A 27,200-nucleotide genomic window follows, 5' to 3' on the forward strand; every position below is an offset into this window, starting at 1 on the left:
ATGGGTGTAAACGGAAAATGAGCATCTCCCTAAAGCTGTATATGTTCTTCAGTGCTTTATTGAATCACCATCTCTGTGTGTGTTGACTGAAGGCAATTTCTGATTAGTTTTGATAAAGCAGAGTATAAAGGGAGTGTTTCATTTTGCCATCTTGTGCAAAGAACATAACCAGAAAGAAACTTGTAGTGTCACGTCTGGGTCCCTCATCTGCAGGAGACATAAATGCTGAAGTGTGTGCAAGTTTTGCTGACAGCCCTACCGCAGCAACTCTCATTTGAAATGAAGAAAGTATTACCTGGGCATGATAGTGTAGGTGTGGCACTTTCTGAATATGCGGTCAAATCCTTTGGAATAGGAAAATACATGGCACAAATGACGCTGATGCCTTTAAGCTTGAGGATTACATTTATGGCCTGGGAGTGAGAAAAAGCTTCAAGTTCAACAAAGCTTGCAAGAATTTGCTAATTCCTGTGGATTTTAAAAAAACATACGCCTGTGTTTATGAGCTTTTCTTTAATTAGACTTCTTCCAATTTCTCAATTTATGGAAACCTTGTTTAATACTTTATTATTAAGAAAGGCTTCCTCCACAAGTGGTGTTACCCTGCAACTTCATTCTAGAGGTAATATTAGTTCCTGTTATGTTTTGTTTCCCCATGGGAAGAAACGAATGTGTTTCATTTGTTGGCAGACTTGAAAACCACCACAGCTGACAGGCATTGCAAAACCTCTTGCCATTTGATGGGTTTTACGTAAAATGGCTACTCTGTCAGCCTGCAACATATGGCTTTCCGTACATAACACACGAACTCCAGTCTTTCTGATTTTCTGTAACTGCCTTTTTTTGTTGTTGTTGTTGTTTTTATTTCTGCACAAATACACTGTCAATCATCCAATATTTTAACTGCACAAACAAAAGCACAATGCTCACCAAAGAAATGACTTCACATGGAAGGTAACCATCAGAAACACACAGCAGCAGCAGCCCAAGAGCACTGACATTAGGAGATGCTTGTCCCTACTCTAGCAGACAGGCTGGGCAGTGTTTCACGGGGGCAGGAGTAGGTGAGCAGCACCTTTTCTGAGCAAATGGTGTCCTTGTGGGCAAAGAAGCTGCTGGAGGGGCCCACAAGCCATGGCATCTACTGAATACCACCCACTGACACTTGTCACAGACTCACAGCATGGCTGAGGTGTCCTCTGGAGGCTGCTTGGTCCCAGCCCTACTCCAGCAGGGACACCCTTGATTTCCAATTTGTGCCCAATGCCTCTTGACCTGGCACTGGGAACCACTGAAAAGAGCCTGGCTCCATCCTCCTTGCACCCTCCCTTCAGGTATTTAAATACACTGATAAAACTGTCTTCCCAATCTGCTGCCCCTTCATACAAATGCCCCCCTGCTCTGCCACCTGCCTGCTTACACAGCACACTTTCACCAGGAGTAGCAGGCAATCTCACAAGGAAAACACAGCCACAAGCAGTGCCACAGCTATGGGGACATTTTAAGTCCAAGACACAAGGCCAGTTCCGATTTCTGAATCTTCCCATCCCTGTTCACATCGCAGTGGTTGAGCAGAATCTGGCGGAATTTGTCCAGGTCCACCCCGCTGATGCTGGGCTGCAGGCAAAAGAGAACAATATTGTGAAGAGGGAAAACAGCTCCGGATTTTAGCAGCTCTGAAAAGCAGGAGGCAGTGCAGCTGCAGGGAGATGCCACAAAGGGTGAGCAACCAAGTGGCCTGACCCCACATCAGCTCATTAGAGTGGGGAAGTGAACAGGGAAGGGGTAAATGAGGCCCTGCAAATACGGGCATGGTTAAGCTTATGGCATGGTGAGTCCCACAAGGAAATGTGAGATGGTTTTTGCCCTTAGGATCAGCAGTATTTAATCTGCTTCAAACAAGTGTCTGCAGAAAGGTCTGGCCCTCTGCTTTCATTGTTTCCTCTCTCAGACCTGTTGCCCACGGAGGCACATGTTACACATGGCATTTCTGTTGCCAGTTCACTATTTTACAAGCCAGTCTGCAGCTTAGAAATACTTTTAGTGGATCAAATGAATGCTAAAGGCATACTTTACAGGCCACCTTGCCTCTGCCTGCTGTTAATGCTGTACCACTTCCCTGCTCTCCACTTCCTAATGAGGAGATCAAATGCACGCACACAGCTAGTGGTGCTCAGGAGTGATGCTGATGAAGAAAGGCCCCTAGGGCAAGTACAATCCTCGCTTCTTTGCACACACATGCACAGAGCACAAGCCCAGTGGTCCATTTGTCCTCACACCCTTCCCTACATGCCATGGCTACAACATACACAGACTTTCAGCTGCCTGCACACAGGTGAGGTCTTTGGTGTCTGCCAAATGGACTTGGGACTGTAGGCTGATCGATATCAATACAGGTATACTTGCTCATCATTGAGAAGGCAGAATTTAGGAGTAACAACTGTTGTGTTTTTTGTTTTTATGTATAAACATTTGTACTACTGTTACCACCTCCTGAATATGAATTGCCCTGTCCTCTCTGAACAGCTGTTCCAGCAGCCTGAAGGCAGAATAATAAGGGAAATGGTTTGCTCTTAGTCAAAGAAGATTTCTGTTGCAGAGGCAGCTCTATCAATATCGTCCTCTAAAGCTGATTGTGTGGCCTTACAAAATCACAACCACCAAGGATCCTACATATGAACTTCCTGAAGTTTCAGCTGAGCTTCATGATGCTCTGGGAACCGTCAGTTAGTGTCACTGTCAGTGGGAGCTGGGGGCTCCCATCTCTGACCAGCATTACCTTGCTTTTCACTCAAATATGATATGAAAAGGCAGAGGCACGTATTACTCATTCCAATTTTTCTTTCAGCTAACTTCACACCCTTCAGCTATTTTATCCTAAATACTAATGTCTTTAGAGTAAAAAATATGTCTGTGTGGGTAGAGTAGGTGGTGATTAAATTTTCATAAACTGTTTGTGATACCATAATATCTGCTCAGCCCAGAGCATGAGTTAGAATGGACTTTTCTTAAATACAACTGCTGAGTCAAGCTGTGTTAATTTGTCAGGCAGAATTTCTGTGATATGGTGAAATGCTCTACAGTGTTTATGTTGAGATGATGACTTCTGTTTCTGCTTCTGATCAAAGTGAAATTTGACTCTCTGTTCCCACTAACCACTCTATTTACATAACTTTACCAGAATAACACTGAATTATTATAGGACATATAGGGTGTTAATAAATAGTAAGAGCCATGAAGATACCTTGACCAGTTCCATCATGTCTTTGACAAACCCATCCACTTCTGGGCCTTCAAGAGCTCCTGTTTTACTCTGAAAGATGGAAGAAACATCAAAACCCTCCAGAAAGTCAAAACCACAGAAATGTTTACTAGTCAGTAGATCCACCTTGTCACTGAGCTCAATAATGCTAGGATCCCTTCCTTTTCTCCAAAGCATCTCTTCCGCTCAAATGGCAGCAACATCTCCCACCATTTAGTGAGGCTTGCTAGTCATCCCACCACACCATCGTGTGAATGGCAGAAGTGGCTCTGGATTGCTATTTTCTAACCAATGATTGGGCATTTCTGTCTGCCCAGGGCCAGGTTTAGAATTACTCTTGGCTCGGTACTGGAAGGGATTTAATTTTTCTGCAGCCCTTGCACCTCCTGCAGAGAGATATTGTTAATGCAGCAGTACTGGCTGTGCTGATTGAAAAAGTGAAAATGTGTCCTTTGCCAGTTGGCCTCTGAGCATCAGCCAGCTCTGCTCGCCCCACCTGTACACCTCTGGCCCACGGGATCTGGCACTGCTGCAACCCACAGCACCCACCAGGGACAGGAACTGTTAGCAGCTTGTATTTAATCAGTGTCATGTAAAGACCACAAAGAAACAGCCTTTAGGACTCACAACATCATAGTGTGCAAAGATTTTCTCAAAATCTCTTCTTCTTTCCTCTGTGCTGCAAGCCTGCATGCAGGGAGGAGAAACAAATGAAAAAGAAAGAGAAAAAAAAAAAAGAGATTCGGGTTTTGGCACAGGTTATCTTAGCTGAGAGAGATGGGAGGAATGCATCAAAAATACTTACATCCATTTTAAATTGAAGAAGGAAATTTTCCTGAAGCGCCAGAATCCTGAAAAGAGAGATTTAAATTACGATCTTGCCACTTTGTCATCTTCACACAAACTGCTCTGAACTATTCCAGGTCATTGGAGGATTTGAGATTACGGGCCTTTAAAATAGAAAACCTCCTGCAGGTTATTCATGGGTGCTGTTCAGTAAGCATGTGCCTCCCTCCCTGTCTGATGGGGAGCCGCAGGTCTTCCTTGGCTCACCAAAAACTGGGTTTCTTAGCACCACTGCCTCTCGCTTTTGTTCCTGATGGCCCACTGCAGTGGAGGCTGCCAGCCTCTGACATGAGAGCTGCCAGACTATTATTCCTCTGCGACTGGGTTATTGTGCTGTGTTACAGGAAATTGTAATTTATCACCCTCTTTTCGAGGAAGAATTGCTGGCTGGAAAAGGAAGGGATGAAGTAATGTTGGCCTGAGCTCTGAGGCCACACAAATTACACTCCTTCCCAACCCACACTTTCTGCACAAGTCCCTCACAGCACTGATGAAAGCTTTCATCTTCCCAGCTGCTCTGCTTGCCTCGAGGCTCTGAGAGCTGGTAGTTTTGGGGTGTGCCAAAACGCTTCCACAAACTGAAGGGCTCAAGGTGCAAGAAATGTGTTTCAATCACAAATGTGTTTCATTCACCTTGTCTCTCCAAATCCTCTCCTGTTGACATGGCCAAACTCACCAGCAGTGGTGCCTTGACTCCTCAATAAAGGAGCAAAACCTCTTTGCCATCTGTGCTGCACAGGGCAATATGAAACAAATGCTTGTCCTCTGTTGAGAGGGACTGCCAACCTTTTGGAGGAGCAGCACTACTGGCTTCTTTGCCACCTCCTGGGGAGCCGTGCTGGGGGGGCACAAGCCATACCAGAATAAGTTGGTGACCCAGAACCACTCCTAGCATTGCTCAGTGTCATCAGCACTAAGCACTCACAGGCTATCACAGTAAGTACCACGTGTCAGAGACCTGAGATGCCTACGTGAGAGTGCCTGATGTAATTTAGGATGCAAATGCATGTTCCCAGAGAGATATTACTGCTTTAAGTCATCACCTTGCCTAGATCTGCATTGCAAGCTGAAAAATGCATCATTGTAATTGAAGCCTACCTTGCCAGGTCATTCAGGTCCAGCCGTCCATCCTTGTTTTTGTCAAAGATTTTCATCTAAAAATCAAGAAGACAGTGTCACCATGAAATAGATAGGCCATGAGGAGGAGACATACAAAAAAAGCTGATAGACATTTTGCTGTGCCCTGAAATAAAGTTGGCTAGCATTGAATCTTCTAAAGAAGATTCATGCTGCCAATCTCAAGAGGTTAATTTGGGTGAGTGCAAAAGTTTTCCTTTCCCGAATATTATTTTTTTCTTAATGCAATCTTTTTGGTGAGTCACCGCCAGATATTATCTGTTTATTTAATGTATTTGGTACTGTGTTTCCCTATAAGGCACAAATAAGTTATGGGGGAAGAGTGTAATGGGTTGCAGACATGAATAACTTATGGCTCAAAGCTAAAAGGAAAAAATGTATTCAGTATATGAATGGGGGAAAAAACACATATTTTCCTAAGATGGATTGTCATTCTTTGTCAATAACAAAACATTCATTGGTCTTTGTTCCATGAACCTCATTTCTTTTTGGTGGTTACAAGCAGCCAAATCACCAAAAACCTTTGGTGTGGTAGCACACTGCTGGGGCAGGCACATACTCCATAGGTTCACAGGGACCATCCTCTGATGTTTCTTGGGGTGCCACTGAGTAAACACAATGCCTCTTTTTTTGTCAGATCCCTGCCCCTTGCTCTGGTGCTTGTACTTAGGTTGGTGAGTCTGTGGTAGCCCTCTGTTGTGCTGGGAGTAAATAAGATACTGCAGCAGGTTTTTATTAATTCTTCTGTGATTTACAGTACTGAGGTTTGGATGGGAGTTTTGATGAACACTTGGTACGGGCTCACTTTTTCAGCTATTGACAGAAAGTGTAAAATTCATATGGACAACTGAAGGTCCATACTGAGATCTTTGGAAAACTCATGTCCTGATACCAATGCAGATATTCAGTGGCACAAGGAAAGACACTTTCCCACTTTTCCTTTTTGCCTAGAGCAAATTAAAGAGAGAAAATTAAAGCTGTTGAACCATCCTGAGGATTTCTCTCAGATTGGGTCAATCCAAGATGTCCCTCTCCATCTTAGCTACTACTTCCACCTTGCATTCTGCCCCTTAGTTTGTCCCACTGCAATGTGAGGATATTTCCCTGGTGTCTGCTTGGGCCACAACAGGGCAAGGCTGGAGGCAGGGTGTGGGAGCTGCCCACACTGGTGCCACTGAGGGATTGAAATGTCCTTGCAATGACAGCATCCCACTGCCATCGGAGAGAAAAAGCTGAGCTTTCAGTTCTTTGCAGATAAAGCAGTATTTCTGCAGGCAATAGAAAATGGTTAATGTTCCCTGTAGAGGTAAATGACCACAGATCACATTTTAAAAACCTCTTTCCAAATGACCACATTAGTGGCTAAGCCGTTTTTGTATGTTGTATGAGGAGAGAGGGAGATAACCATAATAGCTCCTTCTGCAGAGGAGCCCTCGCAGGCTGCCTTACAACATCCGGCTTGCACAATTACTCTGAAAAATACTCCATAAAGGAAGCTTATGGAGATGAACTCCTATTTAGCCAGCTAAAGAAGGTGCCAAAATGTGGGTAGTAGGGATGCCATAGCCCCTTGGCTGTCTAGTGAATCAACAGCTTTTGAAAATGTTTCTCTAATTCTCTCCATATAGGCTGCTGAGGAGCATTAGTGACCCCGACAGTATCCACAGGTCTGTAAGAAACCACCATAAGATGGATAGCCTCGAAGGCAGCGTTTTGCGGATGCTCTGCCCCTCTGGGATGAGCTCAGCCTGCCCAGGACAGAGCAGGCTGAGCTGAAGGTGCTGGCCTAGTCCTCACGTAGAGACACAAGTCCCTTATCAGAACACGCTGGAAATTACGGCCTTTGAACTCTTTGAACTCCACCCAGATCCTCCTACACGTATTTTCTGAGTTCCCAAATAAGTTTTTTTTCCCTCTATTCTCCGTGACATTTCAGAAGTACTCTCTTGAGACTTAAAAGCCTGTGTTTCAGCCTAGACTTTGGATTCCAACAGGGTTCAAGATGTGCCATTCCCACTGTGATTCCTCAAGAAAGTAAACACACAGAGCTCCTGGGAGAAGCTCAGCTCCATGACAATGTGTTCCTAACCACTGTACAATCATGCTAATAAACATACATAAATGCTGACCATGACGATAACTTCTGGGACCAGAACAGAATTGGTCCCCAATCCAAGAAGCAGTCTTAGGCCCATTTTTCATTTTAGGTAGACCTGTCTAAGACAAGCCATGAGTTTTGTTTCCCATGAAACATCTCAAGTCACATCTCATTTATCATAAAAAATAAGCTACCCTAGTGTAGCCATATTTTTCCTGGGACTTTCAAGTGTCCCACCTGCCCTGCACTTGCTTTATGTTGTGGGTACAAAGTGTTTTCATGGTTTTGGAAGTCTCAAATAGCTGTGAGAAGCTGGAGAGCTTTGTGTGCCCTTAATGAAACAGGCTAGATTAGAGGTGATGGTTTAGTTGTGAAAGCCTTTCTGCTCCGTTATCAATTTTCTGAGCCAGTGGTTTTCAACTCTACCCATTTCTGAACCCTTTGCAATTTTCCAGCAGCATTGCAGACTCCATTAAAACAAATTTAACTACAGAGATAATACATCCCTTAGTGGAATGCTTACTGAAAAACAACGTCCCCAATCAATTTGCTTCGTTTGCACTCAATCTTTGAGCTTAACAGTAAACTTCCAGTGGTTTACCATGTCTACTTATATCTAAACAGCTCTCCTCTCTGCCCTCTTTCATTCATCTCTGTTTTTGCAATATCAAGAGAGAATCTTTGCATTTTCAAATTCTCCTTTTTTTTTTTTTTTTTTTTTTTCCTTGCAGGAAACATTCTAAATGAAATTTTCAAACCTATGAGATGTTTTTGTTGCCCATACAAAAAAAACTTCTTGCTGGAAGAGCTAGTTCGGTCTAATTCTTGCATTGTGAATTCCACATGAAAGATGGAAAACACGTAGGGAAGATGGAATAGCATTCACTGAATTAGTTCAGGTACCACAGCTAACAAGATAGACCTAATCCTATTATTTGGACAACTGTAGCTCATGCATACGCGCTATATGGCAATCTTGGGATGGAAAAGCCTAGGGAAATGTTCATTAATTAAACTTTCAAATTTCAAGCGTGCAAGTGTTTGATCTGATCTGCTAATTGTGTACATAAGCACACAAAGAATGACAGAGGGTACCCACCCCATATGATGATGCATACCTTGTGGGAGAAGTAGGTATTCTAAATTATTATGAGATTGTTTCTAATTGAACCTTTTGCCTTTGCACACCATCTTGATATGTTAAACTTGATGGATTTTCAGTTTACATTCTCAAAAGGTGTATTTATGCTGCCAGGCTGATATGCAACATCTCCATGTGGTTAAGGATAAGGTCTGGCATGTTTAAATAACACTCAATTTCATTAAAAGCTTTGTTGCATTCTGCAGTATGCTTTATAAAATGATGCATTTGTTTTACTGTCAAGCTACCCAATGTTTGCACAAATTAATTCTCTGACGTTTTAATGGCAGTGCACCAGGGAAGTCTTAGCTCTGTTTGTCTGAATTTAGTCTGTGTACTCTGAGGCAGACAGAGCGTAAGTGAAATTTGGTTTCACAAAATGAAAGTTGCTACATCTTGCATTTCAAGTGCTAAATTAAAACTGCCATTGGCTTTGAATTCAGCAAAAAAAAAAATATTTCTGCCTCCTCAATCAGGTGTTGTAAAGAAGGCCACTGAAACACCAAGATATGACAAGCTCACACATGCTTTGAAGAGCCATATAAGATTATAAACCCAAATTATTTTCTGTGACAGAGATAAGGAGAGAAGTAAACAACCAAAATAAATAGGTTTGTCATCAGTGGAATTACTAAAGCTGGCTTTTAAACACTTTTCTGTCCCTTCTCTGATGTGTAATGAAGTGTATTATCCCTGGGGGAAGACACAGGGAGAGTTGTCTCTTCCCTGACCATCTACCTTCTAAAAATGTACATCTCGACCACCTATATCACATCAGCTATAACTAAAATAGCCAAGGAGTAAAAAACGTTACTACATGTGTATAAACAAAGACCAAAGACACATGTCCAAGCAGTAAGACTGCTTATTTCTGTGGGGAAGGATGGTGGCCCAGAGGCTTTTGCAGAGCCCTGGAGGGCCCTGTGGGACCCCTGGAACAGAAGTTCATTTTTCTGCCCCACCAGATTGCCTGTATAATCTAGGTAAGTCATTTTGTATAGGGTTTCTAAGAGTCTTTCGGTTCTTGAAAGACTGTTACCTGATTTTCAAAACCCTGCAGGCATCTGCAGTCCATGGGTTTTGATCTTTAGAAGTGAGCGTTGAGCTGAAATGTGATTTTCTGCCTCTGTTGGCTTACGTCACAGCAAGCACAGTGCAAAACTGGAGACGACAGAACCACTGGGATTAAGTCCAGAAGTGACATAGGAGCCAGATTTATCTCCATGGTGTTCACAAGGTATGTGGGAACCCTTCATGAGCTATGTGGGAACCCTCCCTTTATCTCACACAACAAGGCAGCCTTTCTGCAGTGAGAGGAGTCGCACTGACCCAGAGCCACGAGGAAGTGCTCAGGGAGGGCTCCCAGTGTGATGGCTGGTGTTAGGAGGCTCGGTGGCTGCAGTGCCAATGCAGAACTGGAGACACAGTCTCTTGTAGTTACAGCATTCATACAGAGCAACCTGGGATGAAGGCCAGCATGGACCACTATCATGAGAAGGGAAGTACAAAGAACTCTCCCCTAAACCACCAGTCTTAGGCCATACTCCACTATCATATTTCTAGGGCTTTGGGAAATTGGATTAGGATGTATTAAGAAACATATCAGGCTCTGTTTAGGCTTTTGTCATCATAATAAAGATGTCTTTCCATTGCACTGCTCTGTATGGTGGTCATAAATGACTTAATTTATATGGATAAGCTAGCTTGCTCAATAAGGTGCTAAGGAAGTACACCACCTGGATTTTCCCTGTGTAAATACACAGGCATTGGCAAAGAGCACAGACAGAAAGACAGAACTTCACAGATGAAGAAGTAACCATGTTGAGCATCCAGTCTTTGCAGAGGGGACAGCCAGCAACCACAAAACCACCAATAGTCCACCAACACAAAATAAAGGTAGTACACAATTCACATGGACACAGAGCATCTTCAGGGAGAAGTGCGCCTGTTTCCCTTTGCACTGAGAAGAACAAGAGCCCTCACCTAGTCAGCTGTGGGTTCACATGTGTGGGCAATGATTGCTCAGGATACACAGCTCCATCCCCAGAACTTCTGCAGATAAGCATGGTTAAACTATGGCAGCATTATAGCTGGGAGGATTGCTCTATTGACTTCTCTGGAGATAAGATTTCATCCTCAGCCATATCCATATACTAATTTTCTTCAGATGTTGCAGTTCATGACCAATACTTATTGAATTACTAGTCACTGCACTTACATTACTGCCTTCCTAGAAATTTAGTTTGTGGTGGGCAAAGAGTATATTCTGGTTTGGTTATTTTTATCCTTTATATTTTGCTAAAATGCTCAAATTACAGGACATTTTAATGCTCAGCCTGATTATAACAACATAAAGCAATTCAAAAAGTAAGTATCGGTGTTCTGTGAGTGACTATTTCAGCAGTATATGTAACATAATTTGCTGAACTTTGCCTCAGTATTGAGCTTTCCCCTGCATGTGGCTTGTAGACACTGGGATTACCAATTAGAGTAGCATGCTGCTATCTGGGAAGCTATGAACTACTGATCAACAAGGTAATAATGTATGCCAAAATGCAAGAGCTGAGTGTGAATTTTGTTCTTACAGAAGACAAGGGATGAATACTTAATTTCATCAAAAGCTACATCTTAAATCTGGTTCATATTCAGGCATTTACAACATTCTGCTGAAGTACACAGCTACGTGCATGGATGTGTATGGAAGCTGCCACTCGTGACAAAATGCTGTAAGCATAAACTGGGTGTGCATGGTCTGAAACTTCACCAGGAGCATGGGAAAGGTTGTTAGTACTACTGCCATCCTCCACACTCCTCATGATGAAGTAGTAATGGGGCAAGTTTTCATTTCTCCATTTTGTGTTGCTTAAAGAAGGCATAATATTCTTACCACACTATCAAAAGCCTCCACTTTCAATTACATCCCTTCCCCCACCCCATCTCCCAGACATCTTCTCATTGCCCAGAGAGGCTCAGAGCAATCCAAAGCTTTGCTTCTGCCTCTAAGCACTTTGCTCCCTGCCCACAACTCTCAGGCTAGAAGTCATCTGTGGTTTGTCTCTTCTGGAAGAAGACAAGCCCACAGACTTTTTCAAAGATTTGGAACAGCACATCAGTGTTTATATTCTCATGCAAATGCTTGCGTGAAAGAAAATATTAATACACCCTTAATGACTATCAATACAAGCAAATATATATATATACACATATATCTTTAAGCAAAAAAAACTAACAGAAACCCTGCAAAAGGGCTTCCTCAGCACAGAATTGCTACTTTCATTCCCTCACCAAAAGCCTTGAGAACTCAGATGTTCTTTCACAGCATTACTCAGTGACTTTGGTTCTCCTTAAGATTTGATTTAACAAACTCATAGTGCTTGTTCAATGCCAACAAATTCCCTACTGCTTTTCTTCCCAAGGGTTCATTATTTGTTCATCTAATCCCTGATTATCTATCACTAAATCAGTGCTCTCTGAAGAAGGGATGTCAAGGTCACAAGGAAATAGAATAGTCTGCTAACAAATGGCTTCTAAGCAACTTGATAAAGCGATGCTACTTTCTGCAGACAGCCAATATACACATGTTAAAAATGGGAAAGTGCTTCAAGTAACAGTGAAGCAGAGCAAAAACACTACCTCAGATACTCTGGTTTCACCTATGTCTGACTTGAAGTGGCTAAAGATAAAGAATGAGAAATGTGTTCATACATATAAATGTGTAAATATATATAAAATATAACATTAGAATGATATAAAATATTAATATGTATGTGTGTATACATATATACCATGAATCAGTCTATATATGTAAATGCATCTGAATCTGAGAAGTCTGAAGAGCCTACACCACAAATTTGGAAATAAGACTCGTAGCTGGGTCCAAAATCCATTAAGCCTTGAGAGAGCCTTCACCAATGACAGTGAGCATTAATATTAATATTAATATTCTCTTCCATATTCCTTAACATTTACTCAGGAGAAACATTTGTGGCGCTACATTAAACCTAGGTCAGAGAGAGAAGGGCCCTTCTTTTTTTGAGGCACTAGTGACATCTCTGGCTCCTTAAAGCAACAAACAAAAGCAATACTTCCAAAAGAAATACTTTCTACCTTGGCTATCTTCCTTAAAAAGATCTTTTCTATCTTTTCCCCTTCATCCCTATTGCCAGAAAGCTTGAGGACCCACTCAGTGTGTCAGTAGCTGCTTAAGATATATGCAGCCAGCTGTGGAGTGCAGGGAAAAGAGGACAAAGATCTGTAAATGCCTGTGGAGACAGATGGGATTACTGCTCCTTGGGATGCTGCTTCTTTCAGCCGAAAGTTATTACGGTGGCACTTAAAAGCCTTGAACAGGATGGATGGGCCACCATTATACACTCTGTAGCTGTGGTGGAAAAAAAAGGTCCTCATCCAGAAGACCTTGTGCTCTAAGCGAGAGTGGGAACAAAGTAGGGGGGCAAAGAAATACAAATATTTCCATTCTGCACTAAAGGAATTTTTGATGGTGTTGATGGTTGCTAGAGATGCAACAGAAAGCCTGTTAAAAGCCTCAGAAATGAAGTGTGAGGCTCTGGCTTTCCGGCCAAATATGTCAGGGCCTCTATCACCCTGACAGTGGTGATGGAAGAAGTTTCCCGGTGGGACATTCCTGCTCTGTGCAGAAAACAGGAAGAGAAAGCAGAGTGCTCTTATCACCTGGGTCTTGGCATCATACCTTTGTTCTTGGCACCTCGAGTCATTTTTTCTCCCCTTTTTAATACAATTTTCTCTCTTTTTAATACACTGATAATGTAAGACTGAATTTTTCTTCCCTCCCTATAATATTGCACAACTGCTTCAGACAACTTCCCATGCAATCACTTTTTGCAGTGCAGCTGCTACTGTAGAGATGCTGTCCACGTGGATGTTCCTACCTTGCCGTGACACACATGATGCATACCCTCCATTTTGCTGCAGGATATTGCAGCACCTGTGATGTTACTCTGTGATTTCACATCCCACCTTAGCTCTTGGGATCAGGTGTCTTTGTAGACCTCCTCAATCTTTATAGCAAAGAATCATAAGGCGAAAAAGACATATGCCACATCCTAATTTTCTAATAACATCTGTGATCCTTTTGGCATTATGGCTTGCAAACTTTTGTCCTCATGAGCCAGACTTGCATTTCAAGTCATAGGTTTTCCCAGATACATGAAGCATTCCCTTTCCCAGATCAAATCTTATTCTGCAGCATAGAGACTAAACTGTTTCTTCAAAGACACAAAGCCAATCTATAAAAAATATGGGAATAGAAACCAGGCCCCCTGGCTGTCAGCCCTGGACTGCATCACCACACCACATTTCTTCCCAACTGCGTTGCTATCTAGCTGCACTGGGGTGGCAGAAATCACAGGTATTTCTTGGGAAATTATTGGAAAGGGAAAAAAGTTAGAGGAAATGAGCCGCCCAATGTCTACACGCTTCAGATCACCTATCCACCAGCAGCCCTCGGTCAGAGATGAGCCGCTGGGGAAGGGAGCCTTAATGGAGCAGCCTAAAAGCTGTTTGCTACCTACAAACACTGCTGGAAAGATTTTCGTTCTGGCTGTAGCTTCTGGATTTTTATTGTTTTCAAGCTCTTCCAGCTGGAAAATAATTCCTGCAGTCTGCTTTCCTCTCCCTTCATTGTTCTATAAATACAAAAAGACATACACACCTTTGTACACCATTAGGTACAGTTTTTCACTTTGCTTTCAAGGGTCTCATTTTTAGTCACTGATCCTTCATGCATTCATAATGTGGTATTGCAAAATACATGGGCAGCTCCTCATTTGCTTGCATAGCAAGCTCTTCTGTAGGTACAAACACAGATTTTGTGCCAAGAAGCAAGATAGTCCCATGTGAAAATCATTTAGAAAATTGCAACAGTAGGTGTCTTCTGGTGGAACTCAAATGATACCCTTGATAATGACATCAGAAATGGGCTTTTTTTTTTTTCCTTCTTGTTTTCAGATGGTTAGATAAAATAAGTTGCTCTGAAATCGAGGTGACTGATGCTAAATTTACACCAAATATTATATTGCTGATGATTGCAGGATTAAAGCTACATTGTGAGAAGGCAGGGGACAAGACAAAGCCTTCAAGCCTTCAAGCTCCCAGCCTTTCAGGGAAGCAGCAGGGAGCCAGCAAGGCTTTCTAGGTTTTGCAGACGAGAAGAGATGGATACCTTCATCTCTTGAGAACAGAAGGTTTTGCTAGGAGGGAGGGAGAGAAGGAGCTGGGGACCTATCTGAGGCTGAACCTCCCCTGAAGAAGGATACATGCACCTCACCCATCTTTTTTTGAACAGGTTTAGGGCTTAGTTTGCTGTGGCACAAAGTCAAGCTGTTTTCTCATAATAAACCATTCAACCCAAAGCAAAAATAATTGAAATGCAGTTCACGGCTGATGTCCAGTACAGTGCAAAGAAGCAGCAGCAGCATGTGCTGCTTAACTTCCCACAGGGATCTCCTGGAGAAGAAACAGCCTTTGAGAGGGCATCTGTGACACCACATACCGGGACATTTACCCTCAGGGGGATTTTTAGGCAGTACTATAATCCAAACAACATTATTGCTCTCTTTTCTTACCATCGTGTCAGTATATTCTTCCAGCTTTACTTCAGCAACCACCTTGTTATGCTGCAAAAAGAGATCTCGCAGGAAATCCTGTAGTCAGGAAAGAGTCAAATGTTACTCTGCAGAGTAAATTCAAGAAGGAGCAGTAAGAAACTAGATCCACATTCATCAGGGGCACATGAATCTTACTTCACATTCCTGATTAGTACCAGCATCTTCAATTTCATGTAAAACTCACATTTTAAGTTGAAGCATGTTTTTTTATGAATACATTAGAAAATAACCAGATTTCCACCGAGCAGGCATAGCAGAATCAGTTGTAATGAAAAAAAATCATCTGCAAAGATAACATAAGTCCTACAGTATTTGCTAACTGATCTCAGGTGAAAATAGTCTCCATTCAGCAAAACACTTCAGTATCTGCCTGTGTGGGGCTGCACATGGAGGCTGCAGCCCAGGGACTGCTCAAAGCATGTGCATGGTGGTTTCTGAACAGGCATCTGCCTCAGAAGCCTTTAAAAAAAATCAGCATTCAAAAAATCCACAGGTTCAGGAAGAGATTATGAAGAAACACCATTAATAAAGGACAATTCTGTTCAGCAAGGCTGGGAGAGGTGCATGAGCAAAGCCAAGGTGAGGCAGCTCCTTAGGGTCATGGGGCAGGGCAAGGGGGCGGTGGGACAGCAGGGGTGACAGCAGAGCCTCTTTCAGCCCAGCATGGTCCCTGCAGCTGCGCCAGTAGGCCAGAGGGTTCCCTGCCCTTAAACTGGCTGTGAACAAGCTAGAAGTGCCATTTGTCATCTGCACAAAAAGGCAGCAAATTGGTAAAGGCGACGGAAGGGCTCCCGTTGACATCTGTGAGCCGTAGATCAAGCCCCAGGAGACGGGTTAGAATAACTTACTTTGAGCTCGCCAGCTGAAATAAATCCACTGCTATCAGCATCGTAGCTGCGCCAGATCTGGATAGGGATAGATGGATACAACTGCATAAATATTGCAATTAATCACCAACGCTGGAGATAGTAAAGATCTGAACTGGGACTTCCCTAATGAGCAAGCTGTTGTGTTACCCAATGTTTAACTAATTGTGGACAAAATAAAATAAACTTTCCACACAATAGTGTTTACTCTCATTTGGATGCTGTATGTGTGACATGCTGCAATCACGTATTTAACGCAGACATGCTTTCTATAAATGGAAGAAAAGACTGAGAAATGGGCCTGCATTTCTTACCTAATTTGTACACGCAGCTTCTCAGTGTGGTTATTGCCTTGACTATAGGTTGGCACACAGCTGGCCATAGATCTGCAGGAGCCCTCAGTCTGAACTGAAAATAAAAGCAACTGCAAGCAGTCTTTGAAATCTTTGACTGCTTTGAAAAGCAGTCAAAAATTTCAACTGAAGGAACTTGCAGAGAAAAAAAAATGAGTTTGTATTTCACAATTGTTCTTGTGCCCATTCTGCCAAGGATGAGTTTCTCCGTGTCCCTGGATAGGGCAGGGATGCGTTTGTGTGCCTTCACAGCCTGTCCTAACTCTTCAGGGTAAGGTGGTTGGGGTGCATGTATTGAAGAAGCTATTGGTGTGCAAGGGGAAAGGGCCAGGCAGAGATACAGACCCGCATGAACTCCACACTGTTGTCCAAGGGAGTTTCTCGGCGGAAAAGCAGCAGGAAGTTTTCATCATCTGGCAAGATCATATTAGCAAGCTGAAAAAACAGGGAAAGTAAAGATAAGGAAAGCTTGGACGGCGGCAGATGCAGTATGAGAAATAGAAGCTGCCATGGAGATAAACCCCAGAGCAAGAGATCTGGCTACGTAGTCCCTCCGTGACTCACCCCCTCGCCACCCAGCTCTATCTCTCACATCTCCCAGGTCCGCTCCAGGCCCTCATCCTCCCTCCTTCTGTAAAAGAAACCCTGAGCTGGGAGTGAGGAGAGATACCTCTTGGATTTGCAAGCGGCCATCGGTGCTGACATTGTAGGCGGACATGAACTGCTCCTTCATCCTCTGAACTTTTTCTTCCGTGATGGTGTCCTGCCATGGGGAAAACAACACGTGCATGGAAGTTGCTGGGGGCACTTCCAGTGCACTTCTAGCCTCCTGGAGGAAGTCTCACCCACAGGTAACCACCAGGAACACTGCATCCTTACAGCTGGGGGCCAATGCTTCTCAAAGTCCACACACACCGCCTCAGTTGAACATCTGGAAATAAGTTCTACACATAACTTTGGGGCAACTAAGCTATCAGTTGGGAGACCAGTGCTTGGAGACCCTAAAACATTTCAGTGATGCTGCTTCTTTAGCCAACTATTCCCACTGTATCCCTGGGGTTGGGTTTTGCTTGAATTTGTATTACAGAAGTTCAGATGCTGCTAATTCTCATTTTGTTTCATTCAACAAGACACCCTTATCCTTGAAGAACATCTCTGTAGTTCACTAAATCATCAGCCTTGAAAATTGTCTGTGGGGCGAGATGGTTGCTTATTATTGCCAGTCAGCCGGTTCCAGACCTGGCACTAAGCCCCGTCAGCATTTCTGGGTTAATAACATAGGATTTTAAGCAATTCGCATTCCCTTTGCATCTGATTGACCCCATAATCGATTCATTCGTAGTGAGGAGCTCTCAGGATTTGTCAGGTTACATGTTTTGACAGGCATTGCTGGGGCAGGTGAAACACATCGTGTAGGTTAACCAGGCATGACTTCTTAAAATGGTAACCTTTAGGGTACCTGGTCTGACTTGGCTACACAAAGCCTGACCTTCCCAGCCTGGGGACAGCCTTCTGGAGAGACAAGCTTTGTGGCTGGGCTGGGAAGCCCAGCTGGTGAATCCCTCAGCAGTGCTCACCACGTCACATTTCCCTCTGCACCTGCATCGGCCAGCTCCTGGTTCTGACCCCATCCATCTCTCTGCATAATTTTCTATCATTTTTACAAGAGCATACATTAAATCCTTGCCACCTCTGTAGAAAAGCCCTCGAAAGGCTTTATCTTCTCAACATCTGGGTGGAGTTACGGATATAGCAGTGTCCTTCAGGGTCTCCTAACCCAGCTTCTCTTTTTCATCTACTTTTGGAGCCCCTCTGAGCAGAGTAACAGGGCTGCCCATGCAGCTCATCTTCTTGCTTGAGATGGGTGTTTGAAACCACCACAAAGAGACCTGCACGTGCCTGTTGCTCCGAAACCTTCCTGGCCTTGCCCATACTCAGTAGCAGCCAGCTGATAATGCTATTCCCAGCTGCTCTCAAGCAATTCTGCTGCAGGGGATTTGTACAGTGACTGGGCTGGAGAGACACACCAGGATGTCACAGATGAAGTCATTAGAAAGGCAGTGAGATATCATATCTTCTGATTAAGCTCGTTAAGCTAAGGGTTATTTCGACCCCCGCGTCGTCACCAGCTTTTCCCACATGTTTAGGTGTGACTGGTATTTTCCATAAGCCTTAATTTGCTGCTAGTGATAACACAAAGAAGATTTCTGGAGTTAAATGGGTAGTCAGACAGTATGACTGATCATTTATAGTATCATTTAATTTGCCTTCACCTTACTTCAGAGCAGACTCTGAGCTCATGAGCATCTGCTTGCACACAGTCATTATGGGCTCACACAAAAATCTTTCACAGCATGGTGTAATATCAGTCGTTAATAGCATGGGCCATGCAGAGGATCCTATGTTGAAACCAGGGAGAAAATGTTAATTGGCTTCGATTTATAAGTGTCAAGTCAAAGTAACTGGGAGGGGGGCTCTGCTTAGAGCAAGCGAACCTCTTTTATCTTGTCACTATCTGTGGTAACAGAGGATGAGCCAGATGAAGGAAAATCTGGGGATTTGGGAGGGGGAATGGGAGGACAGGGGCACCCAGGCGGCCCTTTGTAGGGCAGGTGGAGCACATCCCTTAGGGCGCAGCGCCGCAGGGGAGATGCCCCAGAGGGCCATCCCCTCGGCATTATAGCTCACGATCCTCGTGCCATTTAAATTGCCTCCTGACTGCACCTTGACGCTTCCAGACACTTCCCAGGCATTAGGCAAGCCTATCAGTTGCTGACTTCAATAGGCTTGCAAAGTACTCTGAAATTATCCTCCTCCAGGCCCAGTAGGATAAGTTATTTCTGAAACTATAATCAGAGCTGATATTTTACAAAATGTGCTGCAGAGTTCAGACTAGTCATTTGTTAAATGTTCAACTTCGTGTCAGCTTTTAACCACTACTTCATTGAACTTTGTGTGGCAGGAATGTTATCTGCATAAAAATAAGACTGCGTCCTTTCCTTTTTTTTTTTTTTTTTTTTCTTTTTTAACTGATTAAAGCTATGGAATTCGTCAAGTCAATACCCCAAATCTGGAATGTACAGAAACACAGCTCCAATAGGTTTTAGTCCGAGAGGTGTAGTGTATTTTTCATATTGGACAAGCTATATCATAAATACGCTGCTTATGAAACACAAAAGGTAGAGGCATCTGCTAAAAAGCAATTTTTGCTTTCAAGGAATAAAAGGGAAGTAAAAGATGCTGTACAAATGGGCTTTCCCAAGATGCACACTCAAAGCAAAATAATTTTTATATTACAGATTTTTCCACTATGTATGATATATCTTCTCAGAGTATGACCATTAGGTTTTAAAGGTGGTGTTCACAAACCAAGGGAGGGAGCGAGCAGACCAGTAGGTTGTTCCAATTGCCTTTCAGTCACAAAAAGGGTGGAAAAAAGCCTGTACGTAGTCTGCATGACTTGTTCCATTTCTCCAAGCAAGGACAGGAACTGCAGACTCCTGTTGTACTTGCTCACTCTGAAATCTGACTTTGGAGGTCTGTAGGTTGCTGTGGGGCAGCCTGAGCAGGCTGCAAGGAAGAGCCAGGACCATGGATGAAGATGCCAATCCCTTTCTCAAAAATATTTGGACAAAAGTATCGTCTATGTTATATTCCAGTTGCCTTTAGGCTCTTACAAATATTTCCTTGCCTCCCAGATCAGGGCAAGTCTTACAATAAAGGGAGAAGGGGCAGAGGCTGATTAGCAAGAAGGAGAGCACTACAGATAGGCACAGGCAAGGATGGATGCCATTTACATACGTGCTGCTCGCAGTGCTATGGCCACCAGATTTCCCAGAAATTTTGTTTTTTCCTTTCTTCCTTCCTTCCTTCCTTGCTTCCTTCCCTCCCCTGTAATTATTAATTTGCTGTTCAACTAAAGGTTGAGGCAAGCAGGAAAGCCAAAGCCAAACATGTGCTTGTTGCAAATGCCTCAGGCTCACAGTCTATTTATTCAATCCTCTATGGATTACAAGGGGAGTAGGGAAAAAATTCAGTCTCGAGGACACCATTCTCTGAGGACTGATTGCACTGTAGCTGAGCACACCCTTTTTTTTTTTTTTTTTTTTTTTTTTTCTTCTTAAAAGCTAGTGCTGTCTTGACCATGTTGCCTGTCTCAGGCAACATCTCCATTTTAAGCCTCTCTCCCTGCTTTCAAAGGTTTGCAAAGTTTTCAGAAGTGTTCAATGCTTGGGCTAAAATCTTGCAAACTTGTTAGCAGCTCGATAAACTTCTGCTTTTGTGAAAGCTTCTGAAAGCAAATGCTGTTGCAATTCTCTGCTAATCCCAAAACATACGATCTTCATTGGGCTGTAATGATGATAAAAACTAGCCTGGAACAGAGGGATGCTCTAATCCCTTTGTAGGTTGCTTCATATGAAGCTCAGGCTTTATAAAATCTAAAATGTATATACATATTCCTTATACATATGAATCTCTATTCTATATGAATATAAAGTCCCTCACAGGTTGGATGCTGCATGGTTTCTAAGCTCTGTTGCATGCTTGTGCTGCCCGGTCAAGGAATAAATCCTTACTATGCCCTGTGAGAAAGAGGACACGTCACTTTTTTCCTCATAAAAGTACAGTTTAAAATATTGCTGTGACTTTGTTCATACATATCTCAGGGCTGAGCAGTAAATTTCTTTCTACGGATGTTCTTCCACATAATTTTGAAGAGGAGAGCTTCTATAATTGAAATTGCCATAACAAATGAATTTTCTGCTTTCTCTTTTCCAAGTCCAGTCTTCATCTTTCCTTTTGTGGAAACCTTTCAGAAATATTTAGCATCACAAAGGTAATTTAATTTTTAATACAGTTTGTAATAATGGAAAGGGCATGTTCACATTTTTTTAATCCACACAGCATTTAATTTCTTTGTCAAGGTTGATTATGATTCTTTGGAAACCTGGCTGTAATCTGTCCCTTTTGTTAACCTATTCCTTTCATATTGTTGTACTCTTGCCCCATGCTTTCTGATTAAATTTTTACTCCTTAAGGGATCCATGTGCTTGTCAGCAGCTTTTCATGATGAAAATACAGCTATGAGTCATTTGTTTTGGGGGAGCAAAAAGTGAATGCATGCAGCGCTGTGCAGACCTGACTATTTGATGAAAGGGGCAGCCTCACTTAATCCTTGCTGATCAAGACAGCCTTGTTGTAAGTTTTTTTCTTTTCCTTCTTGACATGATTTTTGGAAGCCAGTCCCTATACTGATTATGGTATAAAAAGCAAGAAGAAATTAAATGTAAGTGACTATTGTAGCCTGTTCCTTGAAAAAAAATGAAGCTCATCTTAAGCACATGTTTCTCCTAACAACGTTTCAGCCAAATTTGATAGAAGTGCAAAGGGTCTCAGAGATATCAAGTTCCTACAAGATCTATGAAAATAAATTACATATGCCAAGAATGACAGTTGGAAAACAACCTTGACAATAATTACCATGCCAAAAAACACATAGTAATGATGGAAGGCCAGTGAAGACCAGACAAGACGTCAGAAACATACACTTCGACTTTAGAAGGAGAACTTTTTTTGGCCAAACATTTGTTCTTTAAATCCTGTAGTGTTAAAAAATCTCTATATTCATGAATGATTTCACTTTATGCGTGTAGTTGTATGCTGGACTTCTTTGTCTTTGTTAGCATGTGATTTCACCCAAAGCTACTGGGCCAATCTTGCTGACTGACCTGCAGTGCTATTGCTGGAGGACTTGGCCCTGTACTTTGGTTAGGATTTACTACAATCCTGCCTGCTACAATAGATGAGCACTTACAGTGTCATCCCTTGCGGGCTTTCATTGCTTATTTTGCTTTAGCTCTCATCAGCACATATGTGGGAAATCTTTTTTTCACATAGAAGACACCAGCATCGAACAAAGGGTATTGCAGCCTTCCCTGTGCCGTCACGTTTCTGTGGTTAGGCTTTGGACAGGTTCTTTGTTCTGCCCTTTCCACTAGGCTGAATGCTTTTTGACATGCCTTTGGGCAACGAAAACACATCAGTTTTGCCTGTTATTCCCATGGGCGTGTCAAACTTGCAATTATAGATACTTCCAGGTGTTTGCAGTGCTCTGCCTTAACTTGCAGCAACTGGAATAGGAATTGGTTGGGATAATCAAGGCCGACAAAAGCCACACCTAAATAAACAAATGTATTTATTTGGGCAATTACCAGAATTGACTCAGGGTTTAGATTTCTGAGTTAGCCTGGAGGAAGCTGCAACATGAATGCTTTTTGGTAGGGGTCTTCTTGCTCTTACTTGACCTGCTGGTCACCAGAGACCTGCTCTGTGACCCTGGCTCTGTTGGGGTGGTCCAATATAGGGGCAGTCTGCTTTGGGTGGCTCTGAGGCTGGCTGATATTTTGGACATTAAATTTGGTTTGAGCAACTAGCTGTTCCTGACCATGTCATCTCACCACCAAGTTAAACACACGATTTAGACAAATAAGACATTGTGCAAGGCAAGACTGACATGCACGAGAGGCTGGGGGCTGATCATCTTTGGAAGTAACAATAAAAGACAAATCCTCTACAGCTGTTCAGGCTGAGCTCCTGAAGATTAACTTCAGCCCCTCCCAGTCATAACTATCTAGGTGGTTTGGGGGAGCGGGGATTATATCAAGGCTAATACCTGTCTTACCTGAACAAATTTGCACTTCAAAGACTTCCACGCATGGCCTCTTACACACTTTCAGTTGGGTGATGGCAACAGACTTTTATCTGAAAGTCTGTTGTTCCTAAATCTCTGCTTAATTTTACTCCAATTTAAACAAAGGCCTTCCTGTGAATGAACCTTAAAAGTGAAATGGTAATGTACAATTCCTCTTGTATCTACACAATTTTATAGAAATTTTCAGTAAAAGGCCAATCCGAAATTTACAGTGTTCATCTAGAAACCTTTCCTTATCTAATTTTTATCAGAACATACATAGAGCTTCATTAAAACTATAGCAAAGAAGAAGCAAGGAAGGTCCTAAATCTTTTCCATAAAGAAAGATGCATAGTGATGTAAGAGAGAAATATAGGGGCAGTATTTCTTGTTACAATAAAACTACTTTTTCAGTGCTGCAAGAAAACTAAATTTTCACTGCAAGATAATGGATTTTACAAATGGAAGTGTTCCCATAATGTAGAAGAAAGAGGTTTATGAGCAAGTGGGAGAAGAGAGCACAGGCAGCTCACGGCACCTGTGCAGTGAAGCTGGAGGCTGAAGTGGTTTGAGAGAAGTCATGGGAGTGATGGCAGCAGCAGATGTATAAAGACAGCAGCTCACAAACTTTGATAATCTTTAAATTATCAAAAAAAAAAAAACCTCACTTGAGTACATCAGTGCCATAAATCCACTGTGTTGCACTTACCCCTTCTACACACGTAATGCACATCTGGAAATCAAAGGCATTTTCTTAGAACTGCCCCTTGCTGGACGGGGGAAGACAGAAATCAGCATCTGGGATTTGGGTCTGTTTATTATAAAGTTAAAAGGCATTGGCAAAACTCAGGTCTACCCTTGCCTCAAAGTTTTGCTTTTCTCCCTGGCTTCCTGATAGTTCAGTAAAAGACATTGCATTAGCCTCCCTCGCTGGATGGCATTTCAAGTTTCCTTCCTTGCTCAGCCCCGTCACCAAGAAATCTGACTCCCAGATTGCTGAGGGCTCACTCTGCATTGTTTTCCCAGCTGCTCTGATCCCCTGGCATTTAGTGTCAGCTGGGGATGCTGCTGAGTCGCTGGGAAGAAAAACAGAGCTGAAGGACTACAGTGGTCATTAACAGAAATAACAGCTTAGAGAGTGCAGGCTGAAAAAATATAATTATGAGACCATTTGCTATTCAAGCAGAGACAACTTCCAGAGCTGATAACATTATTTATCACTTGTAGAGCACTTCAGATGCAGTCACTAATTAATCCTTGCGACACATCTGGAAGTTACACCAGTACATATTACTGTCTCTCTCTTTTACAGTGCAAGAGAACAGAGATGTCAAGAGGCCACAGAAGAACTAAGTGTCAAAATGAGCCCTAAAGCAGAGGGATGCTCAGCCCCAGCTCACTGCTCATGTCACTGATGCCATTACCATTCTCTAGTGCAGTGAAAAGCATTGCAGGGGGAACTCTTTACCCCTCCCACAATAACCACAAGCCTGTACAAAATAAAGCGTGTGAAAAAGAGCAAAATGGGTGAAAACCGTTACACAAAGTTGTTGTACAAAGCAGGTAGAGAAGTGTGCTCTATGCAATGCTGCAGGTGATCTCACATACAGGGCAGCTATGCCCTGCATGCAGAGCAGGAGACAAGCTGCTCTGGTGCTGCCTGTCCCCAAATAAAACTGTGAGGACAGCAAACAGGCTGTCAGCAAGGGGAAGAAGACAGCAGGTTGTCTTACTACCCAAGGTAACATTGCCTGAGAAGAAATGCTGTCAGACGTGTGACAGAAAACCAGGGGAGAACACCTGAAACACTTCGGAGCCTGCCTGAGTGCCCTGGCAGCTAGCAAGCACTTTATTCCAGGTTTAACCTATTCATTTCTTCCATTTAGGAGAGAGGGGGGGGGAGAGATGATTATTTCTCCATTCCTTCTGTGCTAAGCTTTTTCTTTTAATGGCTAAACCTAGAGAGCAAAAGCAAGTGAGGTACCAGCTAGGAGAGCCCGGTGTAGTACAGTTCACACTGATGGCAGCAAGGCTGCCAAAACTGCTGTAACACACCGAGTTTGCACCCAGCTGGTGTGAGGTTGCTGCCAAAATGTGGGGACATGGGATGGGATTTTGAGAGGGGCAGCTATGGGATGGAGCAGGGCTGGGAGATTCCTCTGGACCTCTAATCATCCGGGAGCTGAAGGCAGTTTGGCATCCCTGTCCAAACCCACCACAAGGTTTCCAGTTTCTCTTCAGAACTGCTTTTCTGGGTTCCTAGTGATTCTTTGCGCTTATCTTTGAGTCTTTTCTGATTTGCTTTAAACTCTGTGTGCTTATCTGTTTGTCTAACCATCTGAGCTCTGGAGAAACATTTCTGCAGAAACTGCCAGTATTTCAACCCACTTGCAAGTTAAACAAAAACTTGATAAAAAAGCGACTCACAGCATCTTTTCTTATTGTAGCCCTGAAGACCCAAGACTCCTACTCAGCTTCTAAGTGTAATTTTGATTTTACACTTGATAGTCATGACTTTATGCCTTTCATTAGCTACCTTTTCCCTTTTCATTAATTACTTGTTGCTTAAATATCTGTTTGTTTTTTTTTTTTGGCATACCCTTCCTTTCCATTTGGAAGACACTTACTCCTTTTCTTTTACTGGTTGACCATAGGCTGCATAGTGAAAATGGTAGGACCATTACCAACATGTACTTTAGATACTTCTGATCAAACAATCCGAGAGGCAGGATTTGTATTTAACTGGCAGAAGCAGTGGAAGGCAAAGTACGGCTGGAGCTGGGGAAACTATCCCCTGTAAATTGTTGTGCAACTTCTGGTTGTAGTGCAGAGAGTGAAATGGGGAAAGGCTGCCACAAGTAGAAAAGTAAACCAGGGGAGAAAAGCAGAAACACTTGGGAGGCAGGTCTTGACCTTACAAGCAAAGTAATTGACTCCTATCTGGCCTCTGGCTGTTTTCAGCCATACAGACGTCCTTCTTCTTCCTAAGCACTATTTAAAATTAATGACACAATATTTGTTAAGAATTGACCTTGGAAATAAACCCCTCTCATTAACAAAGCTCATCAGCACCTGCTGGAATAAAACATCACCGTGGTGCTGCCCCTCGTCCTGCCAGGCTGCATGGCACTGCTTGTTCACGTGTTTCGGTGGCAGTAAATGACTTTCTCTCCATGCTTCCTATCAGCGTCTTTGGCTGGTGCCAGCTGCAGCCTCACGGCGAGAGCAGATGTTGGACCGAAAACAAATGCTCCAACATTTTGCACCTGTTGCTTTACCTGCCTAAATGCCACCGCGTTGCTAAGCGAGGAGCTCTTTACCTCAGGGATTGCTAGGGAAGCTAGCAACCCGAGGACAATAAATACAAATAACCCCTAATATAACTGCCTTGTTATGTGGACTCTGTGCACGATGAGCACGGCACAGTACTTACTTCTGGTCCCAGTTTCTCCAGGAGGTGGTGAAAGAAGTTGTCGAGCTCCTTCCCTTCTATGTAGCCGTTGTCTAAAGGCAAGTAAAACATCTCAGCGGCAGGGCGTTATGGCGACTACACGCTGTGCCGAGGCTGCGGGGTGGGGGACCCCTTTCCTGCCTGCTCAGGGGGTTTTGTGTCCCATTTGATCACTTTGCTCTTATGGGGTGGTGGGAACAACACTGTGGGGATCCCGTAGTTCTCATTACAGAAAACTTTTCAGGGAAAACACAAACGGGGAAGCCAAGAGCCAACAGAGCAGGAGGGGTGGGGAGGAGATGAAAAAGGAGAAAACTTTGGGGGCGAAACGGGGGAAGTTTGGACACGACGCGGAGGAAGAGGGAAGCCAAAACACCCACGGGACACCATGGGCGATGCTCGGAGACACTGCTCACCGACCACTCGTGCTCCCACCCGGGGGGACACCCACCCTCTCACAGGCACCCCCCCTCCCGCCGTGGGGTCCCCCCACGCGTGTCCCCCCCTCCCCAAAAAACTTGCCGTCGGCGTCGAAGCGGCGCCAGGCGCCCAGGAAGGCGGCGGCGTCCAGGCGTGCGGCCGCGCCGCTCTCCATGGTGCTGCCCCGGCCGCGCAAATACCGCGCAGGACCCGCGCAGCTTCTGCCCGCCGCCCGCCGCCCGCCGCCCGCTCCGGCTTTGAGGACGGCGGCCCCGCCCCGGGGGCGGC

General features: G+C 43.6%; 1 protein-coding gene across 1 annotated transcript; it reads right to left on the reverse strand.

Moving 5' to 3' along the window:
* Positions 1 to 841: 841 nt before the first annotated feature.
* Positions 842 to 27,110, reverse strand: SCGN (secretagogin, EF-hand calcium binding protein). Its single transcript, XM_032182149.1, has 11 exons — positions 27,015 to 27,110; positions 26,475 to 26,545; positions 17,021 to 17,113; positions 16,696 to 16,785; positions 15,980 to 16,036; positions 15,090 to 15,167; positions 5,207 to 5,262; positions 4,068 to 4,113; positions 3,890 to 3,949; positions 3,245 to 3,313; positions 842 to 1,617 (listed from the first exon to the last, which is right to left on the reverse strand). Exons 1-11 carry the CDS (start codon positions 27,085 to 27,087, stop codon positions 1,489 to 1,491), a joined length of 822 nt encoding a protein of 273 aa, XP_032038040.1. The 5' UTR covers positions 27,088 to 27,110; the 3' UTR covers positions 842 to 1,488.
* Positions 27,111 to 27,200: the final 90 nt, after the last annotated feature.

This window comes from Aythya fuligula, chromosome 2 (assembly GCF_009819795.1).
Source record: "Aythya fuligula isolate bAytFul2 chromosome 2, bAytFul2.pri, whole genome shotgun sequence".
NCBI classification, from domain to species: domain Eukaryota; kingdom Metazoa; phylum Chordata; class Aves; order Anseriformes; family Anatidae; genus Aythya; species Aythya fuligula.

What these genes read in the sequence shown, in the direction of transcription:
- SCGN (XM_032182149.1), bottom strand. Translation starts at nt 27,087, where the DNA reads ATGGAGAGCGGCGCGGCCGCACGCCTGGACGCCGCCGCCTTCCTGGGC. An exon ending in GCCGCTTGCAAATCCAAGAG is followed by an intron (nt 16,786 to 17,020) that starts GTATCTCTCCTC and finishes CTGTTTTTTCAG; the next exon opens with CTTGCTAATATGATCTTGCC. An exon ending in TTTCAGCTGGCGAGCTCAAA is followed by an intron (nt 15,168 to 15,979) that starts GTAAGTTATTCT and finishes TCCTGACTACAG; the next exon opens with GATTTCCTGCGAGATCTCTT.